The sequence below is a fragment of the Oncorhynchus masou genome, chromosome 23, assembly GCF_036934945.1.
Source record: "Oncorhynchus masou masou isolate Uvic2021 chromosome 23, UVic_Omas_1.1, whole genome shotgun sequence".
NCBI lineage: Eukaryota > Metazoa > Chordata > Actinopteri > Salmoniformes > Salmonidae > Oncorhynchus > Oncorhynchus masou.
In genome coordinates this window covers 49,246,825-49,272,958 of record NC_088234.1, presented here as the reverse complement: position 1 = coordinate 49,272,958, position 26,134 = coordinate 49,246,825, and the positions used below count along the sequence as shown (strand labels likewise).

The window sequence follows — 26,134 nt, the reverse complement described above, 5'->3', positions numbered from 1 at the left end:
CGGCGCATGGCTTGGAGCGCATGCTTCAAACATATTGTATAATGTGAATTGTCAATGATCACGGCTCTACGGATCCTCATAGTCCAATTATGCAATCGATATGGTTCATATGTATTGAAATTAATTATATGTACACATGAAGACAATTGAAAGAGTGAAATGAGAAACGTCATTGTTTGCTAACTGATTGACTTTGATAATGGGGATTATAGATTGTATAACCATTCACTGTTTGTATTCTTTCATAATTTATGATAAATAGTTACAAGCCTAAATGACTCGCGGATGATTACTATTGACTTCTTAATGAACTGGACTGTTGAATTCCCTAAATTATGTTAATAATGAATAATATGATTTGATCTTTGATTATGAATTTGATTGGATACATGTTATTTGTTTCCTTTGTGATGCAGCACAGACTACTCAGTAAATATACCACATTATGGTTAAAGGAATTCCTGCCTCAGTCTCATCCGTTCCTCTGTCACCTGACACGTGACCACCTGTTCACCTTCACTGTCAGTCATCCTACCTGTCCAGCAACCCACACAGATTCCACTAATCTTTCAGTGCCAATGTTTGTGTTGCTTCACAGTCCCCGCTCTTCCATAAGGTGTTTTTTAATGTGTTTTTACTGCTTGCGTCAGTTACTTGATGTGGAATAGATTTCCATGTAGTCATGGCTCTATGTAGTACTGTGTGCCTCCCATAGTCTGTTCTGGACTTGGGGACAGTGAAGAGACCTCTTGTGGCATATCTCGTGGGGTATGCATGGGTGTCCGAGCTGTGTTCCAGTAGTTAAGACAGACAGCTCGGTGCATTCAACATGTCAATACCTCTCATAAATAAAAGTAGCGATGAAGTCAATCTCACCTCCACTTTCAGCCAGGAGCGATCTCTGTGTACATCCAAAGGCCAGCCGTGCTCCCTGTTCTGAGCCAATTGCAATTTTCTTTTGGCACCTGACCACACGACTAAACAGTAGTCCATGTGTGACAAAACTAGGGCCTGTAGGACCTGCCTTGTTGACAGTGTTGTTAAGAAGGCAGAGCATCGCTTTATTATAGACAGACTTCTCCCCATCTTAGCTACTACAGCATCAATATGTTTTGACCATGACAGTTTACAGTCTAGTGTTACTCCAAGCAATTTAGTCATCTCAACTTGCTCAATGTCCACATGATTTATTACAGGCTTTAGTTGAGGTTTAGGGTTTAGTGAGTGTTTTATTCCAAATACAATGCTTTCAGTTTTAGAAATATTTAGGGCTAACTTATTCCTTGCCACCCACTCTGAAACTAACTGCAGTTTCAGAGTGGGTGAGTGTTGAAGTCATTTCAGTCGCTGTAGTAGCTAACGTGTATAGTGTTGCGTCATCCGCATACATAGAAACTCTGGCTTTACTCAGTCAGTGGCATGTCGTTAGTAAAAATTGAATAAAGCAAGGGGCCTAAACAGCTACCCTGGGGAATTCCTGATTCTAACTGGATTATATTTGATAGGCTTCCATTCTGTTGTAAATATGTTTACTGTAAAATAGCATTGTATCTGGTTAAACACATTTTTTTCCAGAAGTTTACTAAGGGTTGGTAACAGGCTGATTGGTTGGCTATTTAGAGCCCGTAAAGGGAACTTTACTATTCTTGGGTAGTGTATTGACTTTAGCTTTCCTCTCGGCCTGAGGGCACACACTCTCTAGTAGACTTAAATTGAATATGTGGCAAATATCAGTGGCAATAACATCTGCTATTATCCTCAGTAATGTGTTGTTGCCTACCCTTACCACCTGGGGGCGGCCTGTCAGGAAGTCCAGGATCCAGTTGCATAGGGAGGGGTTTAGACCCAGGGTCCTTAGCTTAGTGATGAGCTTTGCGGGCACTATGGTGTTGAACGCTGAGCTGTAGTCAATGAACAGCATTCTCACGTAGGTGTTCTTTTTGTCCAGGTGAGAAAAGGCAGTGTGGAGTGCGATTGAGATGGCATAATCTGTGGATCTGTTAGGGCACTATGCGAATTGGAGTGGGTCTAGGGTTTCCAGCATTATGGTGTTTATGTGAGCATTGACCAGCCTTTCAAAGTACTTCATGGCTACCGACGTGAGTGCTACGGTCGGGAATCATTTATGCAGGTTACCTTCGCTTTGTTGGGCACAGGGACTATGGTGGTCTGTTTGAAACATGTAGGTATTACAGACTTGGTCAGGAAGAGTTTGAAAATGTCAGTGAAGACACTTGCCAGTTGGTCCTCGCATGCTTTGAGTGCACGTCCTGGTAATCCGTCTGGCCACGCGGCTTTGTGAATGTTGGCCTGAATCCCGGAACATATTCCAGTCTGTGCTAGCAAAACTGTCCTAGCATTCGCATCATTGGACCACTCCATATTGAGCGAGTCACTGGTACTTCCTGCTTTAGTTTTTGCTTGTAAGCAGGAATCAGGAGGATATAATTATGGTCAGATTTACCAAATGGAGGGTGAGGGAGAACTTTGTATGCGTCTCTGTGTGTGGAGTCAATGTGGTCTAGAGTTTTTTCCTCTGGTTGCACATGTGACATGCTTGTGGAAATTAGGTCAAATGGATTTAAGTTTGCTTGCATTAAAATCCACGGCAAATACGAGTCCCGCTTCTGGGTGAGCATTTTCTTGCTTGCTTATGGCCTTATACAGATTAAGTGCGGTCTTACTGCCAGCATCGGTTTGTGGTGGTAAATAGAAGGCTACGAATAATATAGTTTAAAACTCTCTTGTTAGATAGTGTGGTCTACAGCTTATTATGAAGTATTCTACCTCAGGCGAGCAATATCATGAGACTTCTTTAATATTAGACATCTCGCACCAGCAGTTATTGACAAACAGACACACAACCCCGCCCCTCATCTTACCAGACGTAGCTGCTCTGTCCTGCCGATGCATGGAGAAGCCAGCCAGCTCTATATTATCCGTGTCGTTGTTCAGCCACATCTCTGAAACATAAGATATTACAGTTTTAAATGTCCTGTTGCCTTAATCGTAAATCGTCCTGTTTGTTTACCAATGATTGCACGTTGGCCAATAATACAGAGGGTAGTGGAGGTTATCTACTCGTTGGCAAATTTTTACAAGGCACCCCACACTCCTCCCCCTTTTCGTCCATCTTTTCTTCAGGTTGATGAGTGGAGTTTGGGCCTTGTCTTGACAAAGCAGTATATCCTTTGCGTCGGACTCATTAAAGAAAAATTCTTTGCCATGTTGCAATTGTGGTGGGGATCATGACCCAGAGTTTGTGGAGCGGAGGAGGCTGGTCGGAGGAGCTATAGGAGGACGGGCTTATTGTAATGTCTGGAACAGGCTCCTGAGCCTGTGTAGGGATCTAAACACGTATTATTTATGTTAACAGTAGAGGCAAGGAGCATGTTGAGTGACTTTCTGGTAGTCAGTATTTTTATCAACATAATTTTTGGGATCTTTTATTTTCATCCAGCACAGTAGATGGAGGCAATAAAACTTTTGGATGTAGTCTGTCGTAAAACCACAACTAAGGAGAATAAACCCGAAGCTTGTGGCGTCTATGAAAACATTAGTAAAATGGCAGCGACCATGAGAAATGTGGATGAAATATGGGATAAAGTAATAGTAGCTGAATTTGATATAAAAAGTGTAAGTGGTGTAAGATTATCCATTAAAAACAAATAATTTGAGATGCTGTTTATGACCAGAATATGTGGGCAGGTATTCTTGGAATGAACGGGTGGGCATGTTAGCTAACAACATCATAATCTGCAGCTAACAAGTTAGCTAGTACAGTAGAAAATACAACACCGTTCTCACGCAGTTTTGCCGTAAAAAATATTTCCTGTATTTGATAGGTTCATACAACCGATTATCCTGGCAATTATCCAGGCTACGATGACACATGGAGCTTGCAGAAATTCCAAAAGGTAACGTTAGCTAGCTATCACAACAAACTATTATGCTGTCCAGATTTTACAGTCAGATCTGTTGCGTGTCATGCCCATATATACACAGTACACTATAATATATCTATTGCAGAATTTCAGAATCGACGTTGTGCAAATCGATGAGACTTCTCTGGATTTCGACATGGTGGGCAAAGATGCAGCTATCGTCAATGTCTTTCGACGGATATTACTCCCAGAGGTAGCTTCTACTTATATAGCATCCTGCCAATGAAAGCAGCATACGGGGTGGTCTCCGTGTTTGATGCACAGAACAAAATAACATGTATTAATCCGCCCTCTCCTAGGTCCCTACTGTTGCTGTCGAGAAGGTGTTTACAACAACACATCCATAATTCAGGATGAGATCCTTGCCCACAGGCTGGGCTTGATCCCTATCAAGGCTGACCCATGATTGTTTGAGTACAGATACGCGGGTACGTTTATACTGCTTACCTTGCCTGTCCCCACTGACAATGGCCAAACATAGTGTCATGTAGAGGGCCACCACCAGCTACATCAGTTTTGTTTGTACAAGTTTAAGTAATTTGTGCTTTTCTCAGGGGATGAGGAAGGCACAGAAATAGACACAATTCAACTTCAACTGAAGATCAAATGCACCAGGAACCTCAGAGCCACCAAAGACTCTGCTGACCCCCAGGAACTTTACCTGAACCACATGGTTAGGTAAGGCTATGGACACACTGGGAGTGTGTCCAAGAATGGGAGTGGGAGTCATCCATTGCTGGATTAATGACAATGGAGATGTACAGTATGTACAACAAACAAACACAAATGGTATGTCTTTTTACATATGCAACTCTTATGGAAAAGTATGGTAGAGGTGAGTTGTACTTTTGGCTGGGGAAAAAATTGTCAATCATGTACGTCATATAATATTTTATCCGTGTTCATGTGTCTAAGAGTGGCCACAGTCTTATGAGAAGCTGAACATAATTTTCTCATGACTACAGATTCAGTGTTTACAAGTCACATGTTCAGGATTGCAGAGTAAAGTGCAAATCATAGTCCTGCATGTTGGGGCTCGGAGCCTAAGTGAACTAAAATAATGAAAATGGTAATAAACATTACATGAACTGGAGCCGGAAGGAATGGCAGCCGTTTTACGGGCGCGTAGCCAATTGTGCTATTATGTGGGGTTTTTTCATGTTATTTGTAACTTGTTTTGCACATAATGTTTCTGCCATCGTCTCTTACTGCAAAAAAAGAGCTTCTGGATATCAGGACAGTGATCACTCACCTCGGATTAGACAAAGATTTCACGCACAGGATGTACTTCAGACACCCGACAAGGCTGATATCCCCGTCATTGGCAGGAGAAAGAGACCCTGGTATAGAGGACATAGGGCGGGATGCCTTGTAAGGATCTGCCAACGGCGAGTGGGAAATCTGCCTTTACCATCAATATTACTTGCCAACGTACAATAAATTAGATGAGGTAAGATCACGAATATCCTACCAACGGGACAGAAAAAAAAATATCTTATGTTTCACTGAATCATTACAGAATCACGGCAGGGTAGCCTAGTCGTTAGAGTGTTGGACTAGTAACCGAAAGGTTGCAAGATCAAATCCCCGAGCTGACAAGGTATAAAACTGTCCTTCTGCCCCTGAACAAGGCAGTTAACCCACTGTTCCAAGGCCATCATTGAAAATAAGATTTTTTCTTAACTGCCTTGCCAAGTTAAATAGAGGTAAAATAGAAAATTACAACATTCAGCTGGCAGGATATACGCTGCACTGGCTAGATAGAACAGCACACTCCGGTAAGACGAGGGAGCAGTCTGTGTATATTTGTAAACAGCTGGTGCACGAAATCTAAGGAAGTCTATATTCGCCTGATGTAGAGTATCTCATGATAGGCTGTATACCACACTATTTGCAAAGAGTTTTCATCTGTATTTTACGTGGCTGTTTATTTACCACCACAGACGGATGCTGGCACAAAGACCGCACTCAGTCAGCTGTATAAGGAAATAAGCAAACAGGAAAACGCCCACCCAGAGGCGGCACTTCTAGTGGCCGGGGACTTTAATGCAGGAAAACTGAAATCAGTCTTACCTAATTTTGATCAGCATGTTAAATGTGCAACCAGAGAGAAAAAAACTAGACCACCTTTACACCACACACAGAGATGTATACAAAGCTCTCCCACGCCCTCCATTTGGCAAATCTGACCATAATTCCATTCTCCTGATTCCTACTTTAAAAAAAGCTAAAGCAGGAAGCACCAGTGACTCGGTCAATAAGAAAGTGGTCAGGTGATGCTAGCACAGACTGGAATATGTTCCGGGTTTCCTCAGATGGCATTGAGGAGTACTCTACATCAGTCACTGGCTTCATCAATAAGTGCATCGATGACTAGCAGTCCCCACAGTGACTGTACGTACATACCCCAACTAGAAACCATGGATTACAGGCAACATCCCCACTGAGATAAAGGGTAGAGCTGCCACCTTCAAGAAGCGGAACTCTAACCCTGACACTTATAACAAATCTTGCTACGCCCTCAGATGGACCATCAAACAGGCAAAGTGCCAATACAGGACTAAGATTGAATCGTACTACACCGCCGGCTCCGATGCTCATCCTATGTGGCAGGGCCTGCAAACTATTAGACCAGCAGACTACAAAGGGAAGCACAGCTGCAAACTGCCCAGTGATGCAAGCCTATCAGATGAGCTAAATCACTTCTTTGCACGCTTCGAGGCAAGCAACACTGAGGCATGCATGAGAGCATCAGCTGTTCTGGACAACAGTGTGATCACGCTCTCTGTAGCCAACGTGCGGAAGACCTTTAAACAGGTCAACATTCACAAGGCCGCTGGGCCAGACGGATTACCAGGCCTGGTGCTCTGGGCATGTGCTGACCAACTGGCAGATGTCTTTACTGACATTTTCAACATGTCCCTGATTGAGTCTGTAATACCAACATGTTTCAAGCAGACCACCCTGTGCCCAAGAACACTATGGTAACCTGCCTAAATGACTACAGTCCTATAGCACTCACGTCCGTAGCCATGAAATGCTTTGAAAGGCTGATCATGGTTCACATTAACACCATTATCCCAGAAACCCTAGACCACTCCAATTCACATACCGCTCTAACAGATCCAGACATGATGCAATCTCTATTGCACTCCACACTACCCTTTCCCACCTGGACAAAAGGAACACCTACGTGAGAATGCTATTTATTGACTACAGCTCAGTGTTCAACACCATAGTTCCCTCAAAGCTCATCACTAAGCTAAGGCTCCTGGGACTAAACACTGCAACTGGATCCTGAGCTTCTTGATAGGCCGCCACCAGGTAGTAAGGGTAGGCAACAACACATCTGCCACTCTGATCCTCAACACTGGAGCCCCTCAGGTGTGTGTGCTCAGTCCCCTCCTGTACTCCCTGTTCACCCATGACTGCATGGTTAGGCACGACTCCAACACCATCATTAAGTTTGCAGATGACACAATAGCGGTAGGCCTGATCACTGACAACAACGAGACAGCCCAAAGGGAGGAGGTCAGAGACCTGGCTGGGTGGTACCAGAATAACAAACTATCCCTCAAGACAATGGAGATTATGGACTACAGGACTTTTCCTGTTTACTACAGGAAAAGGAGGACCAAGCACGCCCCCATTCTCATCGACGGGGCCGTAGTGGAGCAGGTTTAGAGCTTCAAGTTCTTTGGCGTCCACATCACCAACAAACTATCATGGTCCAAACTAGAGGTCAACCGATTAATCGGAATGGCCGATTAATTAGGGCCAACAATCGGAAATCGGTATTTTTGGGCGCCGATTTCCGATTAATATAATTTATATATAAAAATAAAAATAGACCTTTTTATTTAACTAGGCAAGTCAGTTAAGAATACATTCTTATTTTCAATGACTGCCTAGGAACTGTGGGTTAACTGCCTTGTTCTGGGGTAGAACGACAGATTTTCACCTTGTCAGCTCAGGGGTTCCAATCTTGCAACCGCACAGTTAACTAGTCTAACGCTCTAACCATTGCACTCCACGAGTAGCCTGTCTGTTACACGAATGTAGTAGAAGCCAAGGTAAATTGCTAGCTAGCATTAAACTTATCTTGTAAAAAACAATCAATCATAATTACTAGTTATAACTACTGATCCAGTTTAGCAGGCAATATTAACCAGGTGAAATTGTGTCATTTCTCTTGTGTTCATTACACGCAGAGTCAGGGTATATGCAACAGTTTGGGCTATATGGCACATATTAATTTCTTCTCCAACACTTTGTTTTTGCATTATTTAAACCAAATTGAGCATGTTTCCTTATTTATTTGAGGCTAAATTGATTTTATTGATGTTTTATATTAAGTTAAAATAAGTGTTAATTCAGTATTGTTGTAATTGTCATTATTACAAATAAAAAATATAAAAAATTGGCTGATTTAATCGGCATCGGCTTTTTTGGTCCTCCAATAATCGGTATAGTCGTTGAAAAATCATAATCGGTCGACCTCTAGTCCAAACACACCAAGACAGTTGTGAAGAGGGCACGACAAAGCCTATTCCCCCTCAGTAAACTAAAAAGATTTGGCATGGGTCCTCAGATCCTCAAAAGTTTCTACAGCTGCAACATCAAGAGCATCATGACAGGTTGCATCACTGCCTGGTACGGCACCTGCTCAGCCTCTGACCGCAAGGCCCTACAGTACATGACTGGGGCTAACCCACCTGGCATCCAGTACCTCTATACCAGGTGGTGTCAAAGTAAGGCTCTAAAAATTGTCAGACTCCAGCCACCACAGTCACCGACTGTTCTCTCTGCAACCGCATGGCAAGCGGTACCGGAGCGCCAAGTCTAGGACCGAAAGTATTCTCGAAAGATTTGACCCCCAAGCCATAAGACTCCTGAATAGGTCAAATTAATGGCTACCCGGACTATGCATTGTGTCCACCCCCCCACCCTCCCTCCAACCCCCACCGGTTTGTCGGGCTATTACCTCAAATAGCCCACTAACCGGTGCACCCGCACATTGACTTTGTGCCGGTACCACCTGTACATACTCTCTACTGTTTTTTTAAATATTTTTTAATTACTTATCTATTGTTGACCTAATACCTATTTTTTGTATTAAAAACTACTCTGTTGGTTAAGGGCTTGTAAGTAAGCATTTCACTAAGGTCTACACCTGTTGTATTCAGAGCACGTCACAAACTTTGATTTGATTTGACATTAAAAAGTCCATCCAGGATTCCGCAAATCTGCAACCACATTTTTTGCTACATCAATAATTCCCTGCATATTATGAGAGGGCTAGACCAATCACCACACTATTTACAAATAAAACAGTCAAATCAATGCAATATTTTAGCATAAAACGGACCCCTCACCACAGAACAAGAAGAGAGCAATTTCAAACAATCACCGCACATTTACTGTGTAATATGTTCAATCAAGCCAAACGTCAACCAAATTTTTCCCTCGTGACTGCATTTACGCCACAAATTGGGAAAAATATTGCATATAGCCATGCAAAATGTAAGAATTGCCTCAGCAAAATCAAGCATTTTTGCCTGAAAATATCACAAGAAATCTGACATTTTATACATATTCTCATGAAAGTGAATAATTAAAGCTTTTCTAGTCTGTGCAGAGGTGCCGCTTTAACCTGTAATGTCTTTGATTTTTCCTCAGTGTCACGTTCTCACCTTAGTTCTTTTCTTAGGTCTTTGTTTTAGTACTGTCAGGGAGTGAGTTGGGTGGGTTGTCTATGTTCCTTTTTCTATGTGGTGTTTTTGTGTTTGGCCTGGTATGGTTCTCAATCAGAGGCAGGTGTCGTTAGTTGTCTCTAATTGAGAATCATACTTAGGTAGCCTCTTCCCTGTGTCTTCCACACGGAACTGTTTTGGTTTTTGTTATTTTGTATTTTTCAGTGTTCTATTAAAAGAATCATGAACACACGCTGCGCATTGGTCCTCCGATCCTTCCTACTACTCCTCGTCTGTCACGCCCTGGCCTTAGTTATCTTTGTTTTCTTATTATTTTGGTTAGGTCAGGGTGTGACATGGGGGTTTTATGTGTTTTGTCTTGTCTAGGGGTTTGTATCTTTATCGGGCTGATCCTGTCTAGGTAAATTGTATGTCTATGGTTGCCTAGATTGGTTCAAAATTAGAGGCAGCTGTCTATTGTTGTCTCTGATTGGGAACCATATTTAGGCAGCCATATTCTTTGGGTATTTTGTGGGTGATTGTGTCTTGTGTCAGTGCCACACGGGACTGTTTCGGTTAGTTCACGTTTTTGTGTTCATGTTGAGTGTCTCGTATTAAAAACCATGGACACCTACCACGCTGTGTATTCGTCCGAGCCTTGTTTCACCTCTTCAGAGGAAGAGGAGGAAATCTGCCATGACATTTACATTTACATTTAAGTCATTTAGCAGACGCTCTTATCCAGAGCGACTTACAAATTGGTGAATTCACCTTCTGACATCCAGTGGAACAGCCACTTTACAATAGTGCATCTAAATCATTAAGGGGGGGGGTGAGAAGGATTACTTATCTTATCCTAGGTATTCCTTGAAGAGGTGGGGTTTCAGGTGTCTCCGGAAGGTGGTGATTGACTCCGCTGTCCTGGCGTCGTGAGGGAGTTTGTTCCACCATTGGGGGCCAGAGCAGCGAACAGTTTTGACTGGGCTGAGCGGGAACTGTACTTCCTCAATGGTAGGGAGGCGAGCAGGCCAGAGGTGGATGAACGCAGTGCCCTTGCTTGGGTGTAGGGCCTGATCAGAGCCTGGAGGTACTGCGGTGCCGTTCCCCTCACAGCTCCGTAGGCAAGCACCATGGTCTTGTAGCGGATGCGAGCTTCAACTGGAAGCCAGTGGAGAGAGCGGAGGAGCGGGGTGACGTGAGAGAACTTGGGAAGGTTGAACACCAGACGGGCTGCGGCGTTCTGGATGAGTTGTAGGGGTTTAATGGCACAGGCAGGGAGCCCAGCCAACAGCGAGTTGCAGTAATCCAGACGGGAAATGACAAGTGCCTGGATTAGGACCTGCGCCGCTTCCTGTGTGAGGCAGGGTCGTACTCTGCGGATGTTGTAGAGCATGAACCTACAGGAACGGGCCACCGCCATGATGTTGGTTGAGAACGACAGGGTGTTGTCCAGGATCACGCCAAGGTTCTTAGCGCTCTGGGAGGACGACACAACGGAGTTGTCAACCGTGATGGCGAGGTCATGGAACGGGCAGTCCTTCCCCGGGAGGAAGAGCAGCTCCGTCTTGCCGAGGTTCAGCTTGAGGTGGTGATCCGTCATCCACACTGATATGTCTGCCAGACATGCAGAGATGCGATTCGCCACCTGGTCATCAGAAGGGGGAAAGGAGAAGATTAATTGTGTGTCGTCTGCATAGCAATGATAGGAGAGACCATGTGAGGTTATGACAGAGCCAAGTGACTTGGTGTATAGCGAGAATAGGAGAGGGCCTAGAACAGAGCCCTGGGGGACACCAGTGGTGAGAGCGCGTGGCGAGGAGACAGATTCTCGCCACGCCACCTGGTAGGAGCGACCTGTCAGGTAGGACGCAATCCAAGCGTGGGCCGCGCCGGAGATGCCCAACTCGGAGAGGGTGGAGAGGAGGATCTGATGGTTCACAGTATCGAAGGCAGCCGATAGGTCTAGAAGGATGAGAGCAGAGGAGAGAGAGTTAGCTTTAGCAGTGCGGAGCGCCTCCGTGATACAGAGAAGAGCAGTCTCAGTTGAATGACTAGTCTTGAAACCTGACTGATTTGGATCAAGAAGGTCATTCTGAGAGAGATAGTGGGAGAGCTGGCCAAGGACGGCACGTTCAAGAGTTTTGGAGAGAAAAGAAAGAAGGGATACTGGTCTGTAGTTGTTGACATCGGAGGGATCGAGTGTAGGTTTTTTCAGAAGGGGTGCAACTCTCGCTCTCTTGAAGACGGAAGGGACGTAGCCAGCGGTCAGGGATGAGTTGATGAGCGAGGTGAGGTAAGGGAGAAGGTCCCCGGAGATGGTCTGGAGAAGAGAGGAGGGGATAGGGTCAAGCGGGCAGGTTGTTGGGCGGCCGGCCGTCACAAGAAGCGAGATTTCATCTGGAGAGAGAGGGGAGAAAGAGGTCAGAGCACAGGGTAGGGCAGTGTGAGCAGAACCAGCGGTGTCGTTTGACTTAGCAAACGAGGATCGTCAGAGGAGGAAGAAGACTGTTACACTCAGTGTACTCCAAGGACATGAAGTGGGTCCTTATTGGGAACCAAGCTGATGTGTTTGCAGATATTGACATCGGTCCAATACATGGGGACATCCTTCTGGCACAGCTCCGGCCTGGACAGGAGCTGGATATAGTCATGCACTACGTGAAAGGAATTGGTGAGGACTTTCTCTGAAAAATGTGATGTCTGCACAATGGCAATCTCAGACTACAGTTAACCTAAAGCTTTCTCAATCCCTGTAACCAATGAAGTAGTGGTAAAATATGTATAACAGGTGGGTGTTTGCTATCTGGTGTAAATTAAGTTATGCTTCCTATAGTTTCAATGCATTTCTTTGTGAGATGGGTTAATGCTTGTGCAAAATAAAAAAGTGTTTACATTAATATACCCTCACTACACCATTTCCTGCAACTACTGCTCTCCATCATATGATGTTGAAATGAGTGATCACTTTCTTTCCTGTTCTGATGCCTCAATCCTATGTATCTTTCCAGGTCAAGACCACGCCAAGTTTTCACCTGTGGCTACAGTCAGTTAGACTCCTTCCTGAGATCACACTAATGGGGACAATGGAGGGGGAGAAAGCAGAGCGACTAAAACGCTGCTTCTCCCCTGGAGTCATTGAGGTGGAGAACCATGGGGGTACAACAGTAGCTATAACATTTTGAAGCATTATGTCAGGATGACTGAGGGGTTTGGTGCACTGAGTTCAGGTCACAGTCTCCCCTGGAGGCGTGGGTTCGAATCCCACTTCTGAAAACTAACTTTACTGGCAGCAGGTAGCCTAGCGGTTACAGCATTGGGCCAGGAACTGAAAAGTCGCTAGTTCAAATCCCAGATCCGACAAGGTGAAAAATGTTGATATGCCCTTGAGCAAGGTACTTAACCATAATTGCTCCAGAGTCACCATGACCTCACTCTCTTAGGGTGTCTCAGGGGGAGTTGGGATATGCAACAACAAAAAATAATTTATTTCACACAAGTATAATAAGCATTTGTACATGTGTAAAACAGGACAAATATAAGCACCCACCAAATTATTAAAGTGTACTTACACTGTAGCTATTTATGAGCCATGTGGTTTATAATCCCACTTCTGAAAACAACCTTTACGGGGGTAGGTAGCCTAATGGTTAGTGTTGGGCCAGTAACCAAAAGGTTGCTGAATCGAATCCCTTAGCTGACCAGGTAAAAATCTGTCGTTCTGCCACTGAACAAGGCAGTTAACCCACTGTTCCCTGGTAGGTTGTCACTGTAAATAAGAATTTGTTCTGAACTGACTTGCCTAGTTAAATAAAGGTTACATTTATAATTTAAGAAGTGTTTTTAATCTGTCCCATGAAAGGTTGTTGCCAAGGTGGTGAACAGTCGCTTAGATACCTGCTGTAGGGAGGTTCTCCGACATGACAACCTCAAGAACGCTGTAAAGCTTGCAAGAGTGCGGGACCATTTCATCTATGTACCCAGTGAATTTAGAAATCACTGTTTCCTGCTTGTTGAATTTGTGAAATGTACACTAATAATGTCTGGTGGTACAGTACATAGCCCATAACTATTATGTCGCACTGTTGCCCATCCCTGCTCGGTTTTCATTTGAAGCGTCTCTCATTCGCTTGTTATGCAAAGACATGGGCGTCTTTGTATTTGGAAGGTCAAACGATGTTAGGCTACATATGAAATGTATCGAGACAAATTAGCCTACTGATCGTAGCAAAATAACTTAATTGATTGAACATTAAATGTATTTCAATATGATTGAACAGGCATATAGCCTACTGTATTTGTATTTTAATGCAGTCATCTTGGTTTTAATTTGAAGCTTTTTTTATACGTCGCTGGTTTGTATCAATTGAAAGACGTTGGCAACTTTTTATTTTGTACTCAACTTTGTTATTTAGCGGTCACAGAGAGGGGGATAAACCACGTGATTCCATGTTTAGTGGAAATCTGTGTATTTAAGTGGTCAAAAAAGCATCGAACGACTGTTGCAGGTGTGCATCGTTGCATCGTTACAAGCTTTTTCAAGTGCAATGTTAATAAAGATGGTTTTGGGAAACAACTCGGAGATGTAACGATGAATTTAGCCTTAACATGCCTGTGGGAAACCAGGCATAGCGCTGGACACAGCTCCTTGCACGGACGACAGCAGCGACATAGACTGCTCTTTTCTTTGCTCAAGTGAATTGAAATGGTTGTGTACAATATTGCAAGACTTTCTTCGAGCACAGTTCAGAGAGAGAACGTTCCCTATATAACGTCATTTCCCCTATCCGTAGCAAATTAAGATGGCTGCCGTTGTAGAAGGAGTAGAGCGAGGTTTTGAAGCCCTGGATTGCGACTCGGTGTTACCGAGATTGTCTACACCACCTCCGGATCAACCACACCAGAACAACCCGCTATTAGGACTTCCCATTGTGGCTATTGAGATGGTTTTCAATTTCCTGTCTTACGACGAAATCAGCCTCATACGCTTGGTGAGAGGGAACAAAAACAAACCACGAAGCAAATGGCAATGCGGCGTCTGGCTAATCTAGTTGTTGCTAGCTATGTCAGAGACGTTATCTGCTATCGTTATGTAGCTAGTGTGAGTAGCAAGTGAGGTTATTAGATAGCTCATAAGTTCCTTCCCTTGTTAAGTCGTAAAATGCATTGATTCACTGCTTATATGTTTGAACAAAATTGATTATCTTCCCCACTCTGAATAATAATATGGTGCCGAACGTGCTAAGCTAAGTTTATTTGCACCAGCTTTGTCAACAACACACCTGTTCCATTTCAGGTTGCTATAGCGCGCTAGTAGGGGTCTCCTGGATGGAACTCGTGGCAAACTTGCCAAATGTATATTAACATGGGTATAATATTGTCTGTCGAATGAACTGTATTGGTATTTGTTTTCTATCTTGCTAAATGTGTTAACGTTACCTAGCTAGCACTAGTATGTTTTTAGATTTTGGAAAAGTGTGTTCTGTTTGACCACAGTAACTGTAACGTTAGTTAGCTACACATTTTGAAGTTGGCATTTCTGCTATCCCGAGTGAATCAAGTATTTCCTTTCATTTACTTGCATCTGAAAGAAAGTGGTACAAGAGACCAATTTAACATTTTGATATCACTTTAAAGGAAGTTCAATGTGATATTAAAATAGTACATTTTCCAGGGAAACCAGAGAACTCGATGGATGTTGGAGCTATATCTGTGTGGAGGAGTAGGCTATTTTTAAGTTCCACGCTTTTGATCTGGCCACTTTATTTGAGCATCACGGGCTGTAAGTGTCGTGTAAGGGCATGGAGAGGTTGGCGGTGTTGTAGAAGACGAGTCCCAATTGCCACTAATTCAAACAACTTCCCGCCCCTGTTCTTTTCCCAGGTATGCAAGCGCATGGACATGATCTGTCAGCGCATGCTGAACCAAGGCTTCCTCAAGGTGGAGCGCTACCACAGCCTGTGCCAGAGGCAGGTCAAAGCCCAGCTGCCAAGGTCAGTATCAACACCACTGGAGGGAGGGAATTATATAGTATGCTACTTGAATACAGGTGGTTTTTATTGCTCGGCCTATGTCCCGAAGCAAATCATTGAATAGGCCTACTGAGTAGAGGCAATGAAACCAGAAGTGCTGAATGGTTTGATCTCTGTAGGAACCACATATTGGTATAAAGCACATTTGTGAAATCTAACTTTAAGCCAGGCCCATGTTTTTCTCTCCTGGTAACAAGTGGATTATTTTGGGGTAATGAAATAATAAATACACTGAACAAAAATGGAAACTCAACATGTCCTGTGGTTTAAGAGCTGAAATGTAAAAAATCCCAGAAATGTTCCATATGGATAAAGCTTATTTCTCTTTAATTTTGTGCACACATTTGTTTATATTGTGTTAGTAAGCATTTCTCCTTAGCCAAGAGAATCCATCCACCTTGCATATCAAGAAGCTGATTAAACAGCATGATCGTTACACAGGTGCACCTTGTGCTGGGGACAAACAGCCCATTTAAATGTGCTACTCACCCCATTGTCAGAGGCACCAGTGTATTACAGAAGTGATTACCTCATGCCTCGAAGCTATGAAACACATTTACTGTATGTTTTTGTTGAATTGCTTCACCTCATTCTTTTATTCCAAATCATTATCTTCACTGTTGGATGATCCTTGGAAAGTGATCATTTGACTCATAAATGTTACTTGGATCATGAAGGTCTCTATCTGGTCCAGTGTGTATATTTAGTGAGTTTTGTGTTGTGGCAGGCGGGAGTCAGAGCGGAGGAACCACTCACTGGCCCGTCATGCTGACATCCTGGCTGCCGTAGAAACGCGCCTCTCCCTACTCAACATGACCTTCATGAAATATGTGGACTCAAATCTCTGCTGCTTCATCCCTGGCAAGGTACCTAGTTACATCCTCTGTAACCTACCAGTCACTATCTACCTGGTACAATATATGCCAACTAGTAGAAGGAAATGTTAATTTCAGGTATTTTTGTGGTATTCTTAATTTAAAAAAAATAGTCTACAAGCTTTAGCTCTATTTGGCCACAAAATGGCACTCCTGCTCTAAGATTGACGATAGTTTAGGGAAATAATCTGGTCTGAGTAAATGATGAAAGCAGAATCTCAATTTTAAGTAGAAGACCAGTTCTATCCCAATATGATGATACTAGCTACTTCCTCAAACTTGCAAAGTCTTGGCCTCAACAACATAACACACAAATTCTTAACATTCTAAGCCAAATTGTATAAGGTTCCCAGCATGTGACTGTCTTTCCCTAAGGTGATTGATGAGATCTACCGTGTGCTGCGCTATGTGAACTCTACACGCGCTCCCCAGCGAGCTCACGAGGTGCTGCAGGAGCTGCGGGACATCTCTTCCATGGCCATGGAGTACTTTGATGAAAAGATTGTCCCCATTCTGAAGAAGAGGCTTCCTGGGGCCGACCTGTCAGGGCGCCTCATCGGATCTGCCCCAGGTAATGGACAACTACACCACACTGAATGGCCAATAAAGGTCCTGTAATGTACAGACGCCCATGTAACTTGGTCATGTTAATTTTTATTCATATCTTTATTATTTAGCTTGACTACCCATTTTAAGATTGTACCTAAGATCATAATTTCCTCTGCCTACCTTCAGTGGCCGGCCCCTCTACCTCCCTGACCACCATGTCCCTGCTGGCCAAGAACACGCCGTCACGCTCTGAGATGACCAAGGTGCAACAGCAGGTGAAGGTGAATGGGGTGTCCATGACTGCGCTGCGGCGGGAGATGCAAGAGGTGCGCGTCAAGCAGCTGGAGCAGCAGAAGCAGTTGCAGGACCAGGAGCAGAAGCTGCTGGAGCAGACTCAGGTTATCGGTGAGCAGAATGCCCGGCTGGCTGAGCTGGAACACAAGCTCAGGGAACTGATGGACAGTACGGTGGGGGGAGGGGGCAGGCCAGCCGTAGCTTCCACCTCCTCGGCTTCTTCCTCAACAGGCTCAGCTGCCGTCGCAACGTCTTCTGCTGCTGTCACCATGGCAGCCAGTGCCATGGCCGCAGTGGTGGAGACTGAGGGCATCCCGCCCCTGAAACGCACCAGGAAGAGCTCAGACCTCCTGCGTCAGTCCAAACGTCTGCGTAGCAAGAAATAGGACGCTCAATGTGATTTGGGGTTCAGTCTGATTGGACCTCCCATGTCCTGTGACATGATTTTAATTCTTATTGTTTGGAATGTCTTTAAGAACGCGGGGTCATGGTAAAGAAGTCTAGAGTCACTGTGTCCCTGGTGTTGTATCCCCCTTGTCATTGCCTTCTCAAATTCACACGAACTACACCATGGACATGTTTTATGCTGATTAGACCAGCATATTTGGGCAAGAGTGCTTGTAGTCACCACAGTTTAACCACCGACTCTAAAGCCACTAAGAATTTGCACATTAGTTAAAGGGTGAGGGTTAGGTTTAGGTTAAAGTCTAAAACACTCAATCTTTGTGTTCACTCTTGCTTGTCCATCAACAAAAGTCAATCCACATTAGGGTTTTGGCTCCTAGCCAGGAGAGAGTCTTTGCTGTGAAGATGAGAAGTAATGAGAGTTTTCTAATGTGCATTGCATAACCACTATAGAGGTTGACTTTGGGTGAGAAAAATGCATTGAAAATATTGTCTAGACGAGATCACTTCGGGGGGGTGGGGGTGTTCTGCCTCTGAACCAATTTTGTTGACTCAAATAACATTTTTTAGTTTAAGATTCTAATTGTTTTGTTCTGTCTTTGCCAGGTTGGATTGCTTCAAAATATCCTTGCTCAATGTTGACCCTTTACTGTCCCCTGATGGGAATACCATATTATTTCTTTATTTTCTGAGACCGGCTAAATTAGTAGCTTGTGTGAGATTTTGGCAATTACCATTTTGTGGGCGTGCAGTTTTAAGGTAGTTTACGAGCTAGCTGTTCTGTTAGACTTCGTCATTACGCTAACGCTACTTTACAATGGCTCGAGAAACTCTTTAACTTCAAACTGCACGCAGGGACAAATCTTACACCATCCCTTTAAAAAAGGATTTGATTCCTGCCTTGGGGGGATATTACATTACTTGCCCTTCCCATCGAACATTTGGTGCAATAAAATGTATGTATTTTTTATTTTTAAGGAAGTTATTCTCTATTTTTAATACGTAAGTTAACCCTCCCCTGTCCAAAAAATATCATCTTGCCCAGAGCAAATGGTTTATTTTAGTCTAGTTTTGTGAGATTTCACATAATGCAAAGGAGAGGTTTTTTGAGGGGTCCCTGTTGTAAGTGTTCAGTTAGTGAAAGGAAAACGCCGTTGATTTGAAATGCATTCCTGTGTTCCACATGAACATGCTGTCTTTAGCACGCCCTGTTGAGTTGAAGACAGGCATGCTAATGTGTAGATTGATCATGTAGCCGAGGTAGCGTCTCTAAAGCCATGGTGCCTGGGAAATGCAGGAAAGGGACTATTTTTACATTAGGCAATGGAAGGACTGCTATAGGAGCCCACAAGACTTATACTTTTCAGAGATCATTCATTTTTCCTTCAGTGCTATAGTAATTTTGCTCCACCATTGACTATGTTTTTTGAGATTACATTCATCGATCAAATGGCTGAAATTATGCTAGCTCAAATACTAACCCCATGTTTATACTAGTCTGTGTAAAAGGGGAATTGTATGCAGTCAAGTATCGGCTCACTTTGGAAGATGAATCAAAGCTTTATGTAAAGGAGTTGAAATTGCCACCTGAATCAATTGACCAGACTGGTGGTTCTGTCTTAGTGGTCAAAGGTAAATTTGCCACAAAATGTCTCCACTCCAGTGTGTCATTTGCAGTTGTCATCTAGGTCAGCGTCTGTATATTAAACTTATTGTTATGCTATCTTTGTACACCAAAAAAGTTGAGTCCTATGTAACACCAAGATAAATCTGTTTAAGAAGTATTCAGATTTGCCAAAAAACTACAGTTGAGGTTTACCAATGATGTTTTAAGCCCTACTAAAGAAATTGTGAAAGGAGTTCAACTAAAAGTGACAAGGATTTTAAGTCTTAGTTTTCTCCTTAATTGCTACAAAAAGTACATTTCTCTTGCACAACATCACCCATCCCATTTTAAGATATTTTTGCACTCACGGTTCTCTTTTGCCTCGTGAGGTTTGGGGACACTCTTTTCATACCACCTTGATACAGCTACGACCGGTTTTGTTCTTCGTAGCCGAATAGGACATTTTTGCGAACTTTTTTTTCCCCCCTACCCTTAACCTCAGTGTCCTAACATGCTACCTTAATTATCCTAACCTGCGTAAGTTCTCTTAACCTGCTACGAAAAAAAAGTCACTTCTGTTCGTAGCTGTATCGAAGTGGAGTGAAAAGGTTTTCATTTTTTGTGAGGCTAGCTTGTGAGCCCATATTGCGGCTGGAAATTAGTTAGTGACCACTACTTGTGGCATGAAACTTTTGAGGCATACTGGGTAATGCAGTTCACAACTGAGTGGACTCAAGCGTGTATTATAAATGCACTGGGCAGGAAACACTTATCTAGTGGCTTAATTTGAGACTGCGTCTCAGTATAGAAATGAGTGTACTGTAAAATTCATGTACTTCAAAAGTGTAGATTGCATTATTGTATGTATTAAGACAAATCTTGTAAATTGGCCTCTTTGGGGTTAACTGTATGGGTTGTTACACACATTACCGTTACAAATGAAGCATTAAAAGAAGTTAACATCCAGATATCGTTGTGTTTAGTTTTGTATAACTTATTTATTTACTGTAATTAAAATGTGCTAATTCCTGACTGCATTGTGACAACACGATCCATATGAGGAACATATAGTACCATTCAAAAGTTTGGACATTACTCATTCAAAGGTTTTTCTTTTATTGAAGAATAATAGTGAAGATCTCAACTATGACATAACACATGTAGTAACCAAAAAAGTGTTAAACAAATCTAAATATATTTTTGGTTCAAGTATCCAGTCTTTGCCTTGATGACAGCGTTGTACACTCTTGGCATTCTCTCAATCAGCTTAATCTGGAATGCTTTTACCACAGTCTTGAAGGAGTTCCCACAGGCTGAGCACTTGTTGGCTGCTTTTCCTTCACTCTGCAGTCCAACTCATCCCAAACCATCTCAATTGGGTTGAGGTCGGGTGTTTGTGGAGGCCAAGTCATCTGATGCAGCACTCCATCACTTCTTGGTTAAATAGCCCTTACACAGCCTGGAGGTGTGTTGGGTCATTGTCCTGTTGAAAAACGAATCATAGTCCCACTAAGCGCAAACCAGATGGGATGGCGTGTCACTGCAGAAAACTGTGGTAGCCATGCTGGTTAAGTGTGCCTTGAATTCTAAATAAATCAGTGTCACCAGAAAAGCACCATCACACTTCTTCCTCCATGCTTTACGGTGGGAACCACACATGATGAGATCATCCGTTCACCTACTCTGCGTCTCACAAAGGCACAGCAGTTGGAACCAAAAATCTCAAATTTGGACTCATCAGACCAAAGGACAGATTTCCACCGGTCTAATGTCCATTGCTCGTGTTTCTTGGCCCGAGCAAGTCTCTTTTCATTGGAGTCCTTTAGTAGTGGTTACTTTGCAGCAATTCGACCATGAAGGCCTGATTCACACATTCTCCTTTAACAGTTAATGTTGAGATGTGTCTGTTACTTGAACTCTGTGAAGCATTTATTTGGGCCACAATCTGAGGTGAAGTTACCTCTAATGAACTTATCCTCTGCAGCAGAGGTAACTCTGGGTCTTCCTTTCCTGTTGCGGTCCTCATGAGAGCCAGTTTCATAGAGCTTGATGGTTTTTGCGACTGCACTTAAAGAAACTTTCAAAGTTCTTGAAATTTTCCAGATTGACTGACCTTCATGTCTTAAAGTAATGATGGACTGTCATTTCGCTTTGCTTATTTGAGCTGTTCTTGCCATAATATGGTATTTTACCAAATAGGGCTATTCTGTATACCACCCCTACCATGGCACAGCACAACTAATTGGCTAAAATGCATTAAGAAGGACAAAAATTCCACAAATTAACTTTTGACAAGGCACACCTGTTAATTGAAATGTATTCCAGGTGACTAACTCATGAAGCTGGTTGAGAGAATGCCAAGAGTGTGCAAAACTGTCATCAAGGAAAAGGGTGGCTACTTTAAAGAATCTCAAATATAAAATATTAAATATTTATATACACTTTATTTCTTACTACATTATTCCATGTGCGTTATTTCATAGTTTTGATGTCTTCACTATTATTCTACAATGTAGAAAATAGTACAATTAAAGAAAAACCCTTGAATGAGTGGGTGTGTCCAAACTTTTGACTGGTATTGTATGTGACATTTGCCTCGGGTATGGTTCTTCATATCCATAACATTTTCATAAAGGGTAGCTGTAGTATGAGAACTAGTATCAAGCATTTTATCTGATGCAGATGTACAGTTGAAGTCTGAAGTTTACATACACCTTAGCCAAATTAATTTAAACTCAAGTTTTTCATAATTTCTGACATTTAATCCAAGTAAAAATTCCCTGTCTTAAGTCAGTTAGGACCACCACTTTATTTTAAGAATGTGAAATGTCAGAATAATAGTAGAGAGTGATGATTTATTTCAGCTTTTATTTCTTTCATCACATTCCCAGTGGGTCAGAAGTTTACATACACTCAATTAGTATTTGGTAGCATTGCCTTTAAATTGTTTAACTTGGGTCAAACTTTTCGGGTAGACTTACACAAGCTTCCCACAATAAGTTGGGTGAATTTTGGCCCATTACTCCTGGCAGACCAGGTGTGACTGAGTCAGGTTTGTAGGCCTCCTTGCTCGCACATGCTTTTTCAGTTCTGCCCACAAATGTTCTATGGGATTGAGGTCTTTGTGATGGCCACTCCCATTTTGCCACAACTTTGGAAGTATGCTTGGGGTCATTGTCCATTTGGAAGACCCATTTGTGACCAAGCTTTAACTTCCTGACTAATGTCTTGAGATGTTGCTTCAATATATCCACAGAATTTTCCTGGCTCATGATGCCATCTATTTTGTGACGTGCACCAATCCCTCCTGCAGCAAAGCATCCCCACAACATGATGTTGCCACCACCGTGCTTCACGGTTGGGTTGGTGTTCTTTGGCTTGCAAGCCTCCCCCTTTTTCCTTCAAACATAACGATGGTCATTATGGACAAACAGTTCTATTTTTGTTTCATCAGACCAGAGGTCTGGATTTTTTTTACGGCGGTTTTTGAGCAGTGGCTTCTTCTTTGCTGAGTGGCCTTTAAGGTTATGTCGATATAGGACTTGTTTTACTGTGGATATAGATACTTTTGTACCTGTTTACTCCAGCATCCACACAAGGTCCTTTGCTGTTATTCTGGGATTGATTTGCACTTTTTGCACCAAAGTATGTTAATCTCTAGGAGACAGAATGCGTCTCCTTCCTGAGCGGTATGACGGCTGCGTGGTCCTGTGGTGTTTATACACATACTATTGTTTGTATAGATGAACGTGGTACCTTCAGGCATTTGGAAATTGCTCCCAAGGATGAACCAGACTGGTGGTCTACAATTTTTTTCTGAGGTCTTGGCTGATTTCTTTTGATTTTCCCATGATGGCAATCAAAGAGGCACTGAGTTTGAAGGTAGGCCTTGAAATACATCCACAGGTACACCTCCAATTGACTCCAATGATGTCAATTAGCCTATCATAAGCTTCATTACGCCATTACATAATTTTTAGGAATTTTCCAAGCTGTTTAAAGGCACGGTCAACTTAGTGTATGTAAACTTCTGACCCACTGGATTTGTGATACAGTTAATTATATGTGAAATAATCTGTCTGTAAACAATTGTTGGAAAAATGACTTGTGTCATGCACAAAGTAGATGTCCTAACGGACTTGCCAAAACTATAGTTTGTTAACAAGAAATTTGTGGAGTGGTTGAAAACCAAGTTTTAATGACTCCAACCTAAGTGTATGTAAACTTCCGACTTCAACTGTAAGTGACCCCAAACCTTTGAACGGTAGTGTATATTGCTCTTGTACATATCTTTCATATTAGATGTTTTATATAATATTTTTTACAAGTGTATTGACAAGTGACTAAATGATTCTAGCTGCATCAGAAATCAATAAAGTGTTTGTGATACTCATAAAATGTTTTTGGAAGTAACTACCGCAAAACAATAAACATGGCAGTTGGTGTATCATTTTAACTTTAATTTGTTGTCAAGTAAACATGTTTCAATGAAATAGCAGATTAGTCTGTCAATGTAGAAAATAAGTAGACATGTCTTGTATTCAAGACCAAGTTTATTTGCTTTGAAGACTGAGTTGAGTTTCCACAGCCGTATGCAGGACGAATTATGGAAATGTACTGTATGACATAGGCAGAGTATACAAGACATTTAAGAACACCTGCTCTTTCCATGACGTAGACTGCCCAGGTGAATCCAGGTGAAAGCTATGATCCCTTACTGACGTCACTTGTTAAATCCACTTCAATCAGTTTAGATGAAGGGGTGGAGACAGGTTAAAGAAGGGAGTTTTAATCCTTGAGACAATTGAAACATGGATTGTGTACCTGTGTCATTCAAAGGGTGACTGAGCAAGACAAAAAATGTAAGGGCCTTTGAACTGAGTAGGATCGGCGCCAGGCACACCAGTTTGTGTCAAAAACTGCAACACTGCTGGGTTTTTCACGCTCAACAGTTTCCCATATGTATCAAGAATAGTCCACCACCCAAACAACATCCAGCCAACATGACACTGCTGTGGGTAGCATTGGAATCAACATGGCCCAGCATCCCTGTGGAATGCTTTTGACACCTTGTGCCCTTGCCCATACCCTTGCGAATTGAGGCTGTTCTGGGTATAACAGAGGGGAATGTCACCAAATAATTTATTAAGGGAAAAGGAAAGGGGGATACCTAGTCAGTTGTACAACTGAATGCCTTCAACTGAAATGTGTCTTCTGCATTTAACCTAACCCCTCTGAATCAGAGGGGTGCGGGGGGCTGCCTTAATCTACATCCCTGTCTTTGGCGCCCGGGGAACAGTGGACACATTGTTTTGCAATAAAGGTCTACAGTAGACTAAACAGCACTCTGTGGTAGCACCATGGTGTAGCCAGAAGACAGCTAGTTCCGTTCTCCTGTGGGTACACTGACTTAAATACAAAACCTAGGAGGCTCATGATTCTCACCCCCTTCAATAGAATTACACAGTAATTATGACGACTACCCGGAGGACGTCCTCCAACCTATCAGAGCAGCATGAACTGACATGTTGTCCACCCAATTAAAAGATCACAGAATTGATCTAGTATTGAAAGCATACACTACAATTAGCTAGCACTGCAGTGTATAAAATGTGGTGAGTAGTTGACTCAAAGAGAAAAACAGTAGTTGAACAGTTTTGAACAAATTTCATCATACAAAAATTTAGGAGAAGCAAGAGGGAGAGAGAGCTAGCTATATTTTTGGTTGTATTTGTTTCATGTTCACTTAGTGAATGCAGCTAGCTAATTTAGCCTACTCAAACACTTGACTCAAACAGTGCTATGTTAGCTAGCTGGCTAAGGCTATCCAACACTGGAACTCTTCCAAGTCAAGGTAAGCTTTTGGTTTTGTTAATTTATAGCCTGCCGGTGTAACTGCTAAACTGCTTGCTGTACACTGTACTGCATGATTGTCTTACTAACAATCAGAATGAGTTTTTTTCCCCACAAAAGGGCTTTATTACAGACAGAAATAATCCTCAGTTTCATCAGCTGTCCAGGTGGCTGGTCTCAGACGATCCCGTAGGTGAAGAAGCTGGATATGGAGGTCCTGGGTTGAAGTGGTTACACGTGGTCTGCAGTTGTGAGGCCAGATGAGATATCTATGGCATTGTGATGTGTGACAAAACTGCACATTTTAGAGTGGTCTTTTATTGTCCTCAGCACAAGGTGCACCTTGTGTAATGATCATGCTGTTTAATCAGCTTCTTGATATGCAACACATGTCAGGTGGATGGAGTATCTTGGCAAAGAGAAATTCTCACTAACAAACTTCTGCACAAAATTTCTTTAAAATTTTAATGAAAATGTCTGGGATGTTTTATTTCAGCTCATGAAACATGGGATCGACATATGTTGCACTTATATTTTTATTCAGTATAGTTTGTTGAAAACATGTAATCTAAGCCCGTAGTTTTTGTTGCTAAATGTTTAGCAACAAAATCCACCTATCTGAGAATGTCGAATTATGTGAGGTTTATTTGATCAAATGCACGTTTTGTCGTGTTTAGGCCGTTAACGTGACAATATGTAACTTTTTGGGCGACCTGCCAAATTCACATAGAAATGTGAGTTATAGATCTTTCATTCCCGTTGAAAGCAAGTCTAAGAAGCGGTAGATCTGTTCCATGTGTGCTATTTCTATGCTTCCAGTTCTGAAGTTTAATTTTTGCATCTTTAACTTTTCCCAGCGCATCTTTACTCAACAAACGCATCCCAA

The 26,134-nt window shown here is 42.6% G+C and overlaps 1 protein-coding gene and 1 pseudogene across 1 annotated transcript; both read left to right on the top strand.

Annotated features, from left to right (window-relative positions):
- The first annotated feature begins 3,564 nt into the window (after positions 1–3,564).
- On the top strand, positions 3,565–13,817 carry LOC135510119 (DNA-directed RNA polymerases I and III subunit RPAC1-like; annotated as a pseudogene).
- Positions 13,818–14,404: 587 nt separating this feature from the next.
- On the top strand, positions 14,405–20,361 carry LOC135510986 (F-box only protein 28-like). Its single transcript, XM_064932383.1, has 5 exons — positions 14,405–14,625; positions 15,518–15,627; positions 16,394–16,532; positions 16,917–17,112; positions 17,277–20,361. The coding sequence occupies exons 1-5, from the start codon at positions 14,437–14,439 to the stop codon at positions 17,768–17,770; spliced, it is 1,128 nt and encodes a 375-aa protein (XP_064788455.1). The 5' UTR covers positions 14,405–14,436; the 3' UTR covers positions 17,771–20,361.
- The last annotated feature ends 5,773 nt before the right edge of the window (positions 20,362–26,134 follow it).